The 14,751-nt window shown below is 39.7% G+C and overlaps 1 protein-coding gene across 5 annotated transcripts in view; it reads left to right on the top strand.

The window, feature by feature from the left end:
• The first annotated feature begins 1,262 nt into the window (after positions 1-1,262).
• Positions 1,263-14,751, top strand: part of OPA1 (OPA1 mitochondrial dynamin like GTPase) — an 87,689-nt gene continuing 74,200 nt past the window's right edge. Inside the window, exons 1-6 of one of the 5 annotated variants that reach the window (XM_064580592.1) lie at positions 1,263-1,517; positions 8,690-9,008; positions 9,657-9,753; positions 11,897-12,004; positions 12,500-12,553; positions 13,456-13,523. In XM_064580592.1, coding sequence (XP_064436662.1) covers positions 1,486-1,517; positions 8,690-9,008; positions 9,657-9,753; positions 11,897-12,004; positions 12,500-12,553; positions 13,456-13,523 — 678 coding nt within the window. In that variant the 5' untranslated portion in view covers positions 1,263-1,485. The remainder of the gene's footprint in view (positions 1,518-8,689; positions 9,009-9,656; positions 9,754-11,896; positions 12,005-12,499; positions 12,554-13,455; positions 13,524-14,751) is intronic. The other 4 variants (XM_045903142.3, XM_045903144.3, XM_045903143.3 and 1 more) reach the window with 4 other exon arrangements.

Genomic DNA, 14,751 nt, shown 5'->3' with positions numbered 1-14,751 from the left:
GAAGTAACAGTAACAAAGGAATTTTTGCCCAACTCTGCAATCCTGGAAAAAGCTACAGTTTGCACAATATAGCAAGTTCCTATCTGGACCTGCCATTAAAAGTCACCACAATAAAGAAAGAAAATCCCCCAGAGTCCTGCATTTGGAAAGTTTACTACCAAGGGTTGGGTCTAAGACTTGGCTTTGTTGTGAATGGATGGAGACTGATTTAGGATTCTGATGATTAAGGGCAGAGGAATTGCGGGGGTGGGGGGGGGGAGAAGGAGTGCTGTTGAAATGAAGAGGGGGGCACAGGACCCTTTGATTTTGGTCACTAATTGACTTCATTACCTTTCACAAGCCACATCCCTTTTATGGGTCCCAGTTTCCTCATAAAACACAAGAGTGTTAAGGGCAAACAGTATTTAAAGTCATAGAACTGATTCAAATAAGGTAGGGAGAGAATGAAGATAGAGAAGGAAAGGGGCCCAGGAACTCTGAGATTTGGAACTCTCCTACACTGAGAGTTTGGGGAGAGGAAGAACCAGCAAAGGAGAATGGGGAGCAGCAGCTCCTGGAGAAAAAGGAGAATGTTATGTCCCCAAAACCCAGAGAAGGAAGCCAACTAAGGAGAGTGCTGAGCACCCAACATTCTAAGCTGAATGCTGAGGTCCAGGGACCACTGATAATTTGGAATTGTTGGAGGCTTTGACAGATGCCATTAAAGCCAAATGAAAGCCATTTAAAAAGTGAATTAAAAATAAGTTTTGATGCCTTTATAAAGTGCACAAACTTATCCCAAACCCACAGCTGGTCTAATTGATCCGAGCCCTTCTCAGAGGTCCTTCAGATCCTAAAGCACTTAACCAATCCGTGACTCCTCTTGCTTCCCAAGATTGTTCTGCAAGTGCTTTGTAAACAAGGACACCGAACGAAAGAGTGGGGCAACCACTGGTTTTTATTATTCTATTACACTATTACTGTATTCATTTGAAGCTACGTAGGCTCCTCTATGCTCCATCAATACCTACATTTTCTTAAATCGGTAGCTACCCGGTGAGAATTTATCAACCCGCTTTCCTCGCCCTACACCCTACCAGTCCCTGCCCCACTCTCACCTCCTCCCCTCTCCAAATCTTTGACCTGGGAAGCTCACATTTCGTAATTCCAACCCGGAAACAAAGACGGAGGGAAAGGGTGAGGGGAAGCGGAAAGTGTTTGTTTCCTCTGGAGGCTCTGAGCGCGGACACGACTCCTCCGCGGACCGTTTGTGCTGCCCTCCTAGGAAGGGTGCGGGGTGCTTGTTTCTCTGACGGACGGAATACGGGTGCCGGGCGGGCTCTCGCGGAAGTCCATGCGCCATTGGGAGGGCCGCAGTGGCTGCTCTGTGCCCTTGTTGCCGAGGGCTTCTTCCTGGGTCATTCCTGGAGCAAGGGCCGGACGGGGGCTGACACCCGGGCTGCCGCGTGGCCCTGTCGGCGCCGGTGTGACTTCCTCGCCGGCGGGATGTGGCGACTACGCCGGGCCGCCGTGGCCTGGTAAGTGTGGGCTCCGACCTGGCCCCGTTATTTCTGGGGCCTCCGAAAAACCCGAGTTATTTCATCACTACCTTCAGAATGTGCACGTAACTCTCAGGCCAGGCGGAGGGTGGTTGGAGGATTCCGGGATATTTTTGAGGACCCGTAGTTAACAGAGCCCTGGCCCGGCTTACCTGAGGTGCCGGTTGCAGCCCTGGCCCTTGTTCCTGTTCCTTTGCCATTCGAAGATTCTGGGCTCCTTTCAGTCTTGGCCGGTCTCTGTTGTCCTTTTGTCCCTGCCCCTTTCACCTTTCTGCCCTTGCTGTTGTCGCTGTCTCTGGTTGCTTCTTGTTTCTGCCCTCTACCTCCCCGGCCTCTGGCTCTGTTCATGTGTCACCCTCTCCGCCTCTCTCTTAACTCTTTTTCTTCTACCTCCATGCCAGGTGTACATTGCTCTTGCGGGTACAAGTTCTTCTCCCAGAGTGAAGAGGACTCTGCCTCTTGTCCTAATCCGCTGAGTAGACTTGCTTTGGAGTCCGTTCTGGGCAGTGATGCAAATGGTGTCAGAGATGGTGGTTAGAGGTGCCCTCTTAATAGCAGCTTTTCATTTTTAGGCAGGAAGACTTGCTTTGGATGCAAAGTGGTGAATATAGCACCAACTTTCTAATCACACTGTTATTGCTGCCCTGGCCTGGTTTAAGCCCAAGTAAAAAATCTTAGAATCTTTTCATTTCTGTGGGTTACTATATACATTTTAATAAGATTTAAATTTGACTGTGTCTTTACACGTATTTGTGTTCTAATATCCTTAAATACTTTCAGGCTTAACTCATTGTTGCAGGCTGTTGATAAGAAGTAATATGCATCAAATAAGGTTAGAAAACTTTGGTTTTCCTGAATTCGCTTCTAAACACCTGTCTTGAATTTTTTCATAACGTTGTTTAAAGGGTGTAGGTAGGGGCGCCTGGTGGCTCAGACGGTTAAGCGTCTGCCTTCGGCTCAGGTCATGATCCCAGGGTCCTGGGATCGAGCCCCGCATCGGGCTCCCTGCTCAGCGGGAAGCCTGCTTCTCCCTCTCCCTCTCCCCCTACTCGTGTTCCCTCTCTCGCTGTCTCTCTCTGTCAAATAAATAAATAAAATCTTTAAAAAAATAAAATAAAACTCTGGCTAGTATTCACGAGGAGTGACTGGACTCATCCCTCTGGCTGGGGCCAGACCCTGGGGGAGCTGGTGTTCTCAGTTGTAGGGAGGGAGGCCTGGGTTAAGAAGCCCCTACTTCAGGGGCCCTGGGGTGGCTCAGTCACTAAGCGTCTGCCTTCGGCTCAGGTCATGATCCCAGGGTCCTGGGATCGAGTCCCGCATCGGGCTCCCTGCTCCTTGGGAGCCTGCTTCTCCCTCTGCTTCTCTCTCTCTCTCTCTCTCTCTCTCATGAATAAATAAATAAAATCTTTTAAATAAATAAATAAATAAATAAAATGGTGTAGGTAATTTCTAGTTTTTATAAGGAATGGAATCCATTTTTATGAAGGTTGAGTCTAAATTTAGAACTGGATGACATACAATAGCTATAGTCAGAATAACTGAATAGTTATTTCTAATATTATGGAATTTGAGTTTCTGAGTAAATCCACAGCCCTTGATACTGCGGTAAATTATTTACTACCTTTTTATTTCTACTCCTCACTGTTTCCTGGAGAAACATATCTAATTTTATTTAAATAAAAAGGGAAAAAAGACTTTGCAGAAAATAGCATACTTCATTGGAACAAAAGAGATACGTAGGAAAACTTTAAAATTTGAGCTTAACAACAGACTAATAACTGATATTTGTTTATTCAGGTGGATGCTGTTGCGCTAAATTGCTTAAGTTACTATTGACTCCACAGAGTCATGGCCTAAAAGTGTTTATGTTGATAGCACAGCTTAGCTCCCCTGCAGAAGTAGAGATGTGGAAGGTCAGAAGCCTCAAGCTCTGGAATTTGTCTTTTGCTGTATTTCTTTTGCGTGTTTGTTACGAAGGAGTACATTTAAATTCCCATTCTTAAACAGATGGGAACATAAACATTTTTTGATATAACATATCTAAATACATATGGTAATATAAGAAGATCAGTGAGCAACACTTATTTAGGTGCAATAAATGTTTGTGTAAATTTGTTGAAAAAAGAATTTGTATTAGGAGATGATACATAGGTTAAAAGAGATGAGAGATGAGAGAGAATACATGATTTCGGGAGTCATGGGGGGGGTTGTTTTGCATCACAATTGATTTTTAGTTTGGCCAGATATAGAAATCTGTATTCAAAATACTATTCCTTCAGAATGGTAAAGGCATTTCTACATTTTTTTCTAGCATCCTTTGTCACTAATACAGACTCTTGGGACAATCTGATTTTTGGGTATTTGTAGGTATCCTGTTTTTCCCTTCACAGAAGCTTTCAGGATCTTGGCCTTATCTTTAATTTCTCAAGGCTTTGTCCTTGACAAAGGTGTGGGTCCCCCCCTTCAACCTCCACCCCAAATCTGGCTTGGTACTAGTGGGCCTTTCTGTTAAGAAGATTCTTCAGTTCTGGGAAATTTTTCTTCTTTCTTTATTTTCTTCCTTTCATTTTTCCTCTTTGTTTTTAGACTCCTGTTAGGTGAATTGGTCTTCTTAGATTGATCCTGTATGTCCATGATTTGCAAAATGTGATCTGTGCTTATCATATGTTAAAAAAAAAAAAAAGTAGACATATACTACAATATGTGTATATGCCCACTTATTTTTAAATTATATATATCTCTGTATTAATTATTTACATTATAATTCTACCCTAACATAATCTTGAAGGATGAGATACAAAAAAATACTGTATCTGGAAGCTTTGGTACTTTTTCCTGAATCCCAGTGAGTCATTTTGTGTATCCTATGGAACGCATTCCACATGCATCCCCACTTTGGATACCACTTCTCTGAGTCACTTAACTTTTTTCTACTGATTTCCACCATATTTCTTTATGTTCTAAGTTCCCAAGAATTTCCTTAATACATTTTCTGGTGTTGCTATTCATCTTTTTTTATTGGCTATTACAGCTTTAATTTCCATGAATTCCTTTCAGACATTTATTAAGCTCTTAAAGACATGTTTAATTCAATAAACTTTGTAATAGCATCTTAGCAACAGGACTCCTTGGGTCTGGAGTTTATCTATTTGGATATATATTTGGATTAACTCCTTTCTTGAAAAAAGCAAACAACTTCTGAGGGATAGAGGGCTACTCATTGATACATTAGTAGAGGTTAGTGCAGTTAATGTTGAAATGACATTTATTGAGCACTTACTCTATGGTCATTGCTAGGTTCTTTCACCTTTTGTTTTGTTTTGTTTTTGCTATTCTCCCAATAACATATGTCCATTCAGCAAAATTATTAAGCATCTACTACTTGTGACGCACTGGGCCAGGCTTTAGAAATACAATGACAAGCAAAACAGGACTGCCCTGGCCTTATGAAGATTGCAGTTTACTGGTAGAGACAAATATTAATCCAATAATTACAATATTATGTAATACCAATTTTATGTGCACTGAAGAAAAAGTACAGGGAGCTAAGAACTGTAGCAAGGGACTCAAATTAGAATATAGGTTCCAGGAGAGGAGGGAATGCTGAAGTGAAACCATTTGTGACCAGAGTTAACAGGAGTAGCGGGAGTTAAGTAGGTAGAAGAGTTTGTCCAAGCACAGTGGGTAACAAGGCCCTGAGGTGGGAAGGAGTATGGCACAGTCCAGGAGCTAGATGAAAACTGGTCTGGGTGAAGCTGGGAGGTGGGAGGGAGAGAGGCAGGACCAGACCCTGGAGGGCTTTATAGACCAGGAGTTTGGATTTTATTCTGAATGTAGGAGACATTGAGATTTATGCAGGTGAGTGACAGTGATCAGATTTACATTTCAGAAGAGTGCTCTGACTGTGCTGTGGAGAACACCTCAGTCGAGACTGTTAATAGCAGCCAAGGTAAGGAACGGTGGTAGTAGGGATGGGAGAAATGGAAGATTCGAGATCTGTGTTGGAAGTAGAACTTGAGGATGAGGAAGGTATCAAGAATGAACCCCAAGTTTGTGGCTTGTGCAACTGGACAGGTGTTTGTGCCATTTCCTGAGATAGGAAGTACTAGAGGGGGGGTGAGGGTTTGGGAGGAGGGAGGAAGGATATCATGGATTTGGACATTTGAGGTACTTTTTGATATTTAAGGGGTGATGTTCAGTAGGCATTTGGACACAAGGATCTGGAACTTAGCTATTTGTATTAGACATACAAGTTTTGAGAAACATGAGTATGTATGTGGTAATTGAGGAAATGGGTATAGATAAGATTGCCTGGGAAGAGTGAATAGAATGAGAAGAGAAGTGACTTTATATCTAAAGTCCCATGAACTCCCAACATTTAAAAGGTAGTTGGGGAGGGGCCCCTGGGTGGTTCAGTTGGTTGAGCATCTGATTCTTGATTTCCGCTGGCATGGTGATCTCTGGGTCCTAGGATCAAGCCCGTGTTGGGCTTTGCACTCACCAGGGAGTCTGCTTGGGATTCTCTCTCCCTCTCCCTCTGCCCCACCCCCCACTCTGCTCACAAGCTCTCTGTCTGTCTCTCTCTAAAATAAAAAAGGGGGGGTAGCTGGGGGGGTGCCTGAAAAAGAGTGACCAGTGAGTAGGAGTAAAGCTAGTGACTATCGGTGTAAAGGGAATTCCAGCAAGGAGGGGGTCAACACTGTCAGATACTGGTGAGAGAGAGAAAATGAGAATTGAAAAAATAAATACCCATTGGAAGGCATCAGAACACTCAGTAAGGGCTGTTTCACTGAAGTGATACAAATGGAAATCAGGTTGGTTTGGCTTTTAATAGAATAGCTAGAGCAGGGAACCAGTGTCTGTTTTTTCTCTCTTCTTTAAATTGAGAGAGACTTGACTAGTGATGCCTGAAAAGGCAGGAAGAATTCCAAGGAAACAGAGGGATTTGCCTTTGAAGGGAAGAGGCGTACTAACTGTAATCTCACAGGGCTCAGGGCTCAGGACCCGAGGGGACAGGGAGCTAGAGGAGGGTGGGTGTAGATGCAGTAGGAAATAACAGGATGTCTCCTGATGGCTTCCATTTTCTCCAGAAGATTGCAGGAAGTATAGGGAGAATGTGGGAGGGTAGAGGAGGGTGGAGAACATCTGAAATAGTCCTATCAGAGAGTGGAAAAATGTAGGATTGTCAGGCGTTCTTGGGGACCAAGGTGAGATGTCTGTCCAGTAGATGCAATTTTCTTCAGTAGTGCTTCATTCCCTTGGTACAGGCTTAAAGTGATAATAAAGTTCATCTAGGGTTTGTATTTTGCCAGACAAGTATAACAAAAAACCAGAGGGCAACTGAGTTTAGATTATTTGCAGAAGAGTCACTGAAACTATGAACTATTTATTATAAGGTGGTTAAGTAGGTAAGTAGATAAATAGATAAGGTGGAGACTAATAGGTTAAGAAGATAGAAGGATCCGTGACTTGGTTGTTCCAGTAGCATCAAAGATACTTGTATCGAAGGGGATTATGGTCTGAGAAGAAGATAACTTGAATTAGTGATTATTGACAATAACTCTGATATAGCTATTATCCCATTCTAACAGATTTTAAAAAACTGAGGCTTTGGTAAGTTCATAATTTGCCCTTGATTGCACACAGGTAAGCAGTGAAACTATAAATGGAACCAAAGTTTATCTGGCTCAAAACACTAAGTGGCTGTAAGGATAGAGCTGAAAGAAGTTTGAGCTAAACGTTATGGAACCATGGGCTATTCCCCCCAGTTGGTTTGGCTCTTGATTTTTTTTTTTTTTTTTTTTTTTTATATCTGTAAGTGGTAATGTTAGTCTCCCAGTGAAAACATCAGGATTACTATTTACTCTTTTCCCTTGTCTCCCGTGTCTAGTCTGTCATTCTGGTATCTACTGTTCCCTTCCTTTTTCAGTGCTGCCACCTTAACTCACTCTAGTCTGTTCTCTTATATCTGCACAACTGATATACAATCACCTTATCACTCCCCATATTACCAAAAACTGAGTGGTTTTAACAGTAGACATTTATTTCTCACGGTTCTTGGAGGTTGAGAGCTCCAAGATCAAGGTGCCAGCATATTTAGTATATGGTAAGGACTCGCTTCCTGGTTCACAGACGGGCATCTTCCTTCTGTGTCCTCACATGACAGAGAGGGAGAGATCGATCTGTACTCTTCATCTCCTTATAAGGGTACCAATCCCAACACAGGGGCTCCATGTCCATGACCACATACAAAGCAAGTTACCTCCCAAAGGCCTCACCTCCAAATACTTCATGTTGAGAATTAGGCCTCCATATATAAATTGGGGGAGGACACAAATATTCAGATTGTTGCACATTGCCTTTAGTATCTTCTTTTATTACTCTTTAATTAATCTTACTCTATTCAGAAACTTTCAGTCAGGTACCTTATATGTAGTTAATGATTTTTCCTTAATTTCTATCCCTGGGCTATCTGAGACCTAGAGGAGAGGCCAAACAATAGCTATTCTAAGCTGTTGGAATTTTTGTGCTTAAAAACAGGTTTGCGGGGCGCCTGGGTGGCTCAGTTGGTTAAGCGACTGCCTTCGGCTCAGGTCATGATCCTGGAGTCCCGGGATCGGGTCCCACATCGGGCTCCCTGCTCGGCGGGGAACCTGCTTCTCCCTCTGACCCTCCCCCATCTCGTGCTCTCTCTCTGTCTCATTCTCTCTCTCAAATAAATAAATAAAATCTTAAAAAAAAAAAAAAGCAGGTTTGCATTCATTTTGTTTCCAATTTTACTGAAAGCGAATAGCAGTTAATAAGTAAATGAGAGGCAGGCTCTGGAGTCCCACTGCCTGGGTTTGAATCCTGTCTGTGTGGACTTGAGCAAGTTATTTATGTGTCTGTGCCACCTTTTCCTCATTGGCAGAATGGAGGTAATACCAGTATTTTCACCATAGGATTTTTAGCAGGATTAAAGGAGGTAGCACATGCTGCAACAGTCCCTGGCATGTAGTAAATGGTTAGAAAATGCGAGGTACTGTCTGACATAATGTGGTTGGTCACATGCCCGCCTGTGTGTTTTCTCTTGGGTATATTGCTCTTTTTATATCATTTCCTTTGCATTGTTATGCAGTCTGATCTTTGTCCCATGCTCTTTTTTTTTTTAGTGAGGTCTGCCAATCCTTAGTGAAACGTAGCTCTGGAATCAAAGGAAGCTTACCACTACAAAAACTGCATCTGGTTTCAAGAAGTATTTATCATTCACATCATCCTACCTTAAAGCTTCAAAGACCCCAATTCAGGACATCATTTCATCAGTTCTCCTCTCTAACTAACCTTCCCTTACGTAAATTGAAACTTTCTCCAATTAAATATGGCTACCAGCCATGCAGGAATTTTTGGCCAGCAAGATTAGCTGCAAGACTCTTAAAACTTCGATATCTCATACTAGGATCTGCTGTTGGGGGTGGCTATACAGCCAAAAAGGTGAGTCTTATTTCTACTGCCTTTTCAATTATTCTAGCATGATTATTTGAGGGTTTTATAGCACAAACCATTTTTCTTTTGTGCAATAGAATATAATTAGATATTTAAAAACGTATTGTGTATCTCTACCATGTGCTAAATTGTTTTAATGGTGCTAACAGAAAAATGCTCTTTGAATCTTGGTTATACTTAAAGGAGATGAGAATGGCCTAGTGGAAGGGAGCACTGGGCTGGGGTGAGGTCACCTAGGTTTGATTTTCAGCTTGCCACTTAGTAGCTCAGACAGGAAAGTAGGTGGCATGCTAACACAACCACTTTTTGGCAGCTTTGGGAGTAGAGGCGACACCCCTGTTTGTCTTCTGTTCCACAGTATTGTTTAAAACCAGGTCATGAAACCTGTTTGAAATAAGACCGTGTTTTGAATTTTTATGTTTTCCATATTTTGTAAAGGAATATTTACATATTTTATATGCTTGCCAGCTAATTTATTTTTAGAAGAGCCGAGGCTACTTTTGTTTCTAAAATGTTTGAACATAATACATCGTTTGTAGTAGATTAACATGTTTTAATTAGGTAAATTAAGGTAGTTTTTCTTTATTTTTGTATGACGTTCAGAGCATTTGATTGGCGTACTTTCTTCTCTTTTAGACTTTTGATCAGTGGAAAGATATGATACCTGACCTTAGTGACTATAAATGGATTGTACCTGACATAGTGTGGGAGATTGATGAGTACATCGATTTAGGTTTGTATCATCAACATTGAAACACGTTTCTTGGTAGTATCTTTGGGAAAGAGAAATAGTGGTATTGAGATAGTTTCTTCACTCATGAGCTTACTGTGTAGCAGTTTTATTTGAATGGTAAAAGTAATAGAATATCAAAGAAAAAATTGGTAGGAAAAAAATAACGCCCTCGCCCATCACTCTGACATAGCCACCACTGTCCTTCCTTATGGACATTTTCTTTTAATTGTAGCTAGTCTATGTGTGTGGTTAATATTTTAAAACCATAGTCTACATACACTTTGGTTTCTTATCATTTGCTAGCTAACGAATTTGTCAGCTAAGCAGCCTTCCTAGACATCACTTTCAGTGTTGTGTATTGTTACCCAGAACAGATACACCATGACCCACCTAACTAGTTAATTTTGACTAGATCCCTTGGTTACCTCTACTTTTTGTAACCAGGTCCCTAAAAGCCTGCTAGTGTCTTTAGTAATTTCTCCCCATAGTCAGCCACTGTTCCCCTTTTCTTTTTTTTTCTTTTTTTATTTATTTATTTTTATTTATTTTTTTTTTAAGATTTTATTTATTTATTTGAGACAGAGAGAATGAGAGACAGAGAGCATGAGAGGGAGGTGGGTCAGAGGGAGAAGCAGACTCCCTGCTGAGCAGGGAGCCCGATGCGGGACTCGATCCCGGAACTCCAGGATCATGACCTGAGCCGAAGGCAATCGCTTAACCAGCTGAGCCACCCAGGCGCCCTTCTTTTTTTTTTTTTAAGATTTTATTTATTTATTTGAGAGAGAGAGCACATGAGAGGAGGAGGGCCAGAGGGAGAAGCAGGCTCCCAAGGAGCAGGGAGCCCGATGCGGGACTCGATCCTGGGACTCTAGGATCATGACCTGAGCTGAAGGCAGTCGCTTAACCAACTGAGCCACCCAGGCACCCTGTTCCCCCTTTTCTATAACAGGTAGATGAGAAAAAAGTATATTTGATATTTCTGATTGCCAAGATTAAGTTATGGTAATTAAAAACTTATTTTCGTCAGTCTCTGTTTTTTAGACTTTGTCTAATTTTTTAGCCTAGGTGTATAGGGGGGTGGAATTTATGTACTTATTCACACGGCATTTTCCTAAAGATAAAACCATGCTGCATTGACAGAGGAACCTGTAGGAATTTGAAGCACTCTTTCAGTATTTTTCTAATATTCATGGGGAGAGCTTTCGACTTTGATGTATTTGCCAGTACCACAGTGTGGGGCTGAGGGTCTGGATTCGGAAGCTGGGCCTGAAGCCTGACTCCCCACTTCTCTGCTGTGTGCGCAGGTCCAGCTACTTAACCTCCATGCCTCAGTTCCTCACCTGTAAAGTGTGGTTGATGATAATTGTTTTGTAGGGTTGCTGTGAAGATTGAACAGGTGAATGCTTTTATAGCACTAGAACAATATCTGACATACATTCTTATTTTGAGAATATTTGTTTTGGTCTTCTGCAGAGAAAATTAAGAAAAGCCCATCCTAAATCAGAAGATACTGTAAAGTTGTACCAAACCTCGACAAAATCGTTGAGTGTTTGTAAACAAAAATAAATACTCTGACCATTTTATAAATAAAGCTAGCAAAAATAAAACCAAAGCTTGCCTTGGGCTCTTAGACAGTTATTTCCAAATAGTAACAAGTGTGAATTTTCTGAAGGTCTGTGAAAGGACAGAGAAAAGAAATGGAATTCTGTTTCTGAACTCGAACTGAGATTTCATTACTTTTTTTGAGTTTGGACCAGGTGTTAGAGGAGGCGTTTTTCTCTTTTTCCTTTGATTCTTAGCCTCTTTGCTGTGATTTTCTCCTTAAAAGTATTTCTGATTCCAGTACAGTGTTAACATTGTTCATATAGTGCTTCTGTTTCAAGGCATTTAACTTATAGAGCAAAGCTGTCCATCTAAGCCAGACATTTGGTGAGTCTTTTAAAACAAATTTCATGGCTTGTGAAATATCCTCAGAATTACATATTGTTTCAGATACATGTAGCAGTTGTGGTTGTAATAGGGAGAAAAATGGAAAAATATTTTAATTTAAATTTATATATATTTATATATGATATTATTTAACTTTTATCAATGTTTTAATAGTGAAATTCTTATTTTGAGAAATTTTTTTCATCTTCTCCAGAGAAAATTAGAAAAGCACTTCCTAATTCAGAGGACCTTGCAAAATTGGCACCTGACTTTGATAAGATTGCCGAAAGCCTCAGCTTATTGAAGGACTTTTTCACCACAGGTAAGGAGGGACCTATTTGATCTCACTTGAAATGTCAGAAACCACAGAGGAAAAATACTGAGATGTATTCATTTGTTGATTCCTATCTTTTAAATGAAAACATTTAGTACAAATGAAAAACAGGTTTTTGAAAAAAAGACGCACAAAGTTTTGGTGCTCAGTGGTTTTAAATTTTGGTTAATGCAACAAAATGAAAATTTGTAAGAGCTTAAACATGCTTGGCTTTAGTCAATGAGGGAAAAAAATATCTCTTGTTCCTGACAAGTAGATGAGACTTCCTATGTGCTTGCTTTTCATAATTGGTTAGAACCAATTTGGTGATTTTAAAACAAACTTAATTATGATGTACCATAATGAGTAGAATTTACTGAGGTTAATCCTGGTGTATTTGCCCAATTCATGCCCTATCATGATATAACTCCGATCTCAGACATTTGTTTGCTCATTCCTGTCAAATTTTACATTTCTATTTCCCCTTTTGCTGGTTTTTCACAGGTCACAAATTGGTTAGTGAAGTCATAGGAGCTTCTGACCTACTTCTCTTGTTAGGTGTGTAAACAGACATTTTTGCTGACCTTAACATGCCTTTTAAATGCTTCTAATAAACTAGTTGCAAATAAAATTTCAGACCAAATTTATGCTGCTTACGCTGAATTTTAAAACTCCAGAACTATATTGGGCAAACTCCTTATCTTATAGGTGAAATAATAAAATAATTATTTTACAGTAAAACTAAAATTCCTAAATATGTATCTGTAAGATTAAAACTATTAGGAAGTTTGCTTAACCAAAATATTTTCTTGAACTTGATATGATTGTTTCTGATAATTGAAATGAAAAGTAATTTTAGTTTGTCTCATCTGTCCTGTCACAGTTGACATTTTAAATTTATTTTGTTACTATCTGTGGTCTGTAATGGCAGTGGTAAATGGCTGAACTGTAAGTACTTTCATGGAAAATAATCCTTATCAAAGATTGTCTTTTTTTTTTAATTGCAATTTTCAGTGAAATTTTAAACATGTCTTACAATATTTAAAAAGGTTTTTGGTTTTTTTTGACATAGGTTACCAGTATGTTCCTTAAAATAAGAATAGCTTTTAATTTTCAAAAAAGTGATTTTTGCTCTAAAAATCTATTTGCCTTTAAAATAAGTTGGATGGGGCGCCTGGGTGGCTCAGTCGTTATGCTTCTGCCTTCGGCTCAGGTCATGATCCCAGGGTTCTGGGATCAGCCCCACATCGGGCTCCCTTCTCGGTGGGAAGCCTGCTTCTCTCTCTCCCACTCCCCCTGCTTGTGTTCCCTCTCTCACTGTCTCTCTCTCTCTCTCTCTCTGTCAAATAGATAAATAAAATCTTTAAAAAAAATAAAAATAAAAAATAAAGTAAAGTAAGTTGGAATTTGGGCTATTGACAGCAATGGAGAATTTAAAGGACTGCATATTTATCTTTAAGGTTCACCTGGAGAAACTGCATTTAGAGCAACAGATCATGGATCTGAAAGTGACAAGCATTATAGAAAGGTAAGTATAAAGGAGAACTCTTCACATAGATAGTCTTGAAAGAGAGAAAATAGTTTTTACCCACCTAGAAGACTTGAAAACAGTAGCATCTGAGGAGCAAATATAAAAGCATCTAAGTAGAGGTGTTTTTAATCTTGGTACAAAGTGGACGTACTATGTGACAGTTCTGGAAATATTATTGGAGAAGCCCATTTCCTTCAAATATGCTCTGTGAAATATTAGTTATACAAGGATTGTTTTCAACAAAGTGCTTTATTGTTAAATATGTATAGGAAAAGCTGAGTAAGTAAAATAAACAGGCTTTTCTTTTTCCTAGGACTTTTCAGACATTAATATACTTGTGTGCATTGTGAATCCCAGAAGTCAAAGTGTACAGAGTTGTCCAGATTTATTTAGCAACAGAACCCTTTTTCCATGAAATATATTCTAGGGACTAATGTTTCATGGCATATACTTAGTGGAAATATTAAGAGAATAGGAAATGGGTTATTAGGGGATAGATTGATTCTGTTACATTGATAGTCAACAATTATGTATGGAGTTATTTTGGTTATGTCAATTTCAGTACTTGTGTTAAAATCCATATGAAAGTTTTGGTAGAGTTGCTGACGTAAAATAACATAGGCATTGCTCTTTATTTATATTCATATGTTAACCTGATATTCTCTTAGTCTTCCTTTTTTTCATCTTTTGGAATTGGTAAGATAACTGATTCCTTGGAAGTTTTTCTGAAATAACATTTAGATAAATAGATACCGGAAAAAATATTTAATGAACATTTTAAAATTAAATTTGGAGTATGTAACTTTTATACTGAAGGTTATTATGGTTTTTATAAATTGAAGGGAAATTTATGTTTATTTGGAAAGCAGAAAGAAAATAATTCGGATGCATAAGTTTCCATCTCTCTCCTTGTCCTTTAACTTTGAACTTTTTGCGTGATATTCCAGGTTTAAATTCCAGTATTTCAAAGACTTTTCTCTTGCCTTTTAACTAGATCTTTTAGAGAAAACATTTTAAAATGTGTGTGCATATATGTGTATGTGTACAAGTGTATTTGCCTTTTAACTTGATCTTGATTGATATCTTTTCCATTGGCATTTTAACAAAAGGAACAGCCTTGACTATTCATGCTCCTGGGAAGAAAAATTTGAATAGCAATTAGCCTATTATGCAAAGCTTATTTGGAGCCAAGGCCTTGGCCCTTAATGCAGGTAGACTTAAGATG

The sequence above is a fragment of the Mirounga angustirostris genome, unplaced genomic scaffold, assembly GCF_029215605.1.
Source record: "Mirounga angustirostris isolate CCGP_5_RB_7025 unplaced genomic scaffold, mMirAng1.0.hap1 SCAF_1, whole genome shotgun sequence".
NCBI classification, from domain to species: Eukaryota; Metazoa; Chordata; class Mammalia; order Carnivora; family Phocidae; genus Mirounga; species Mirounga angustirostris.
This window is presented reverse-complemented; position numbering and strand designations above follow the sequence as displayed.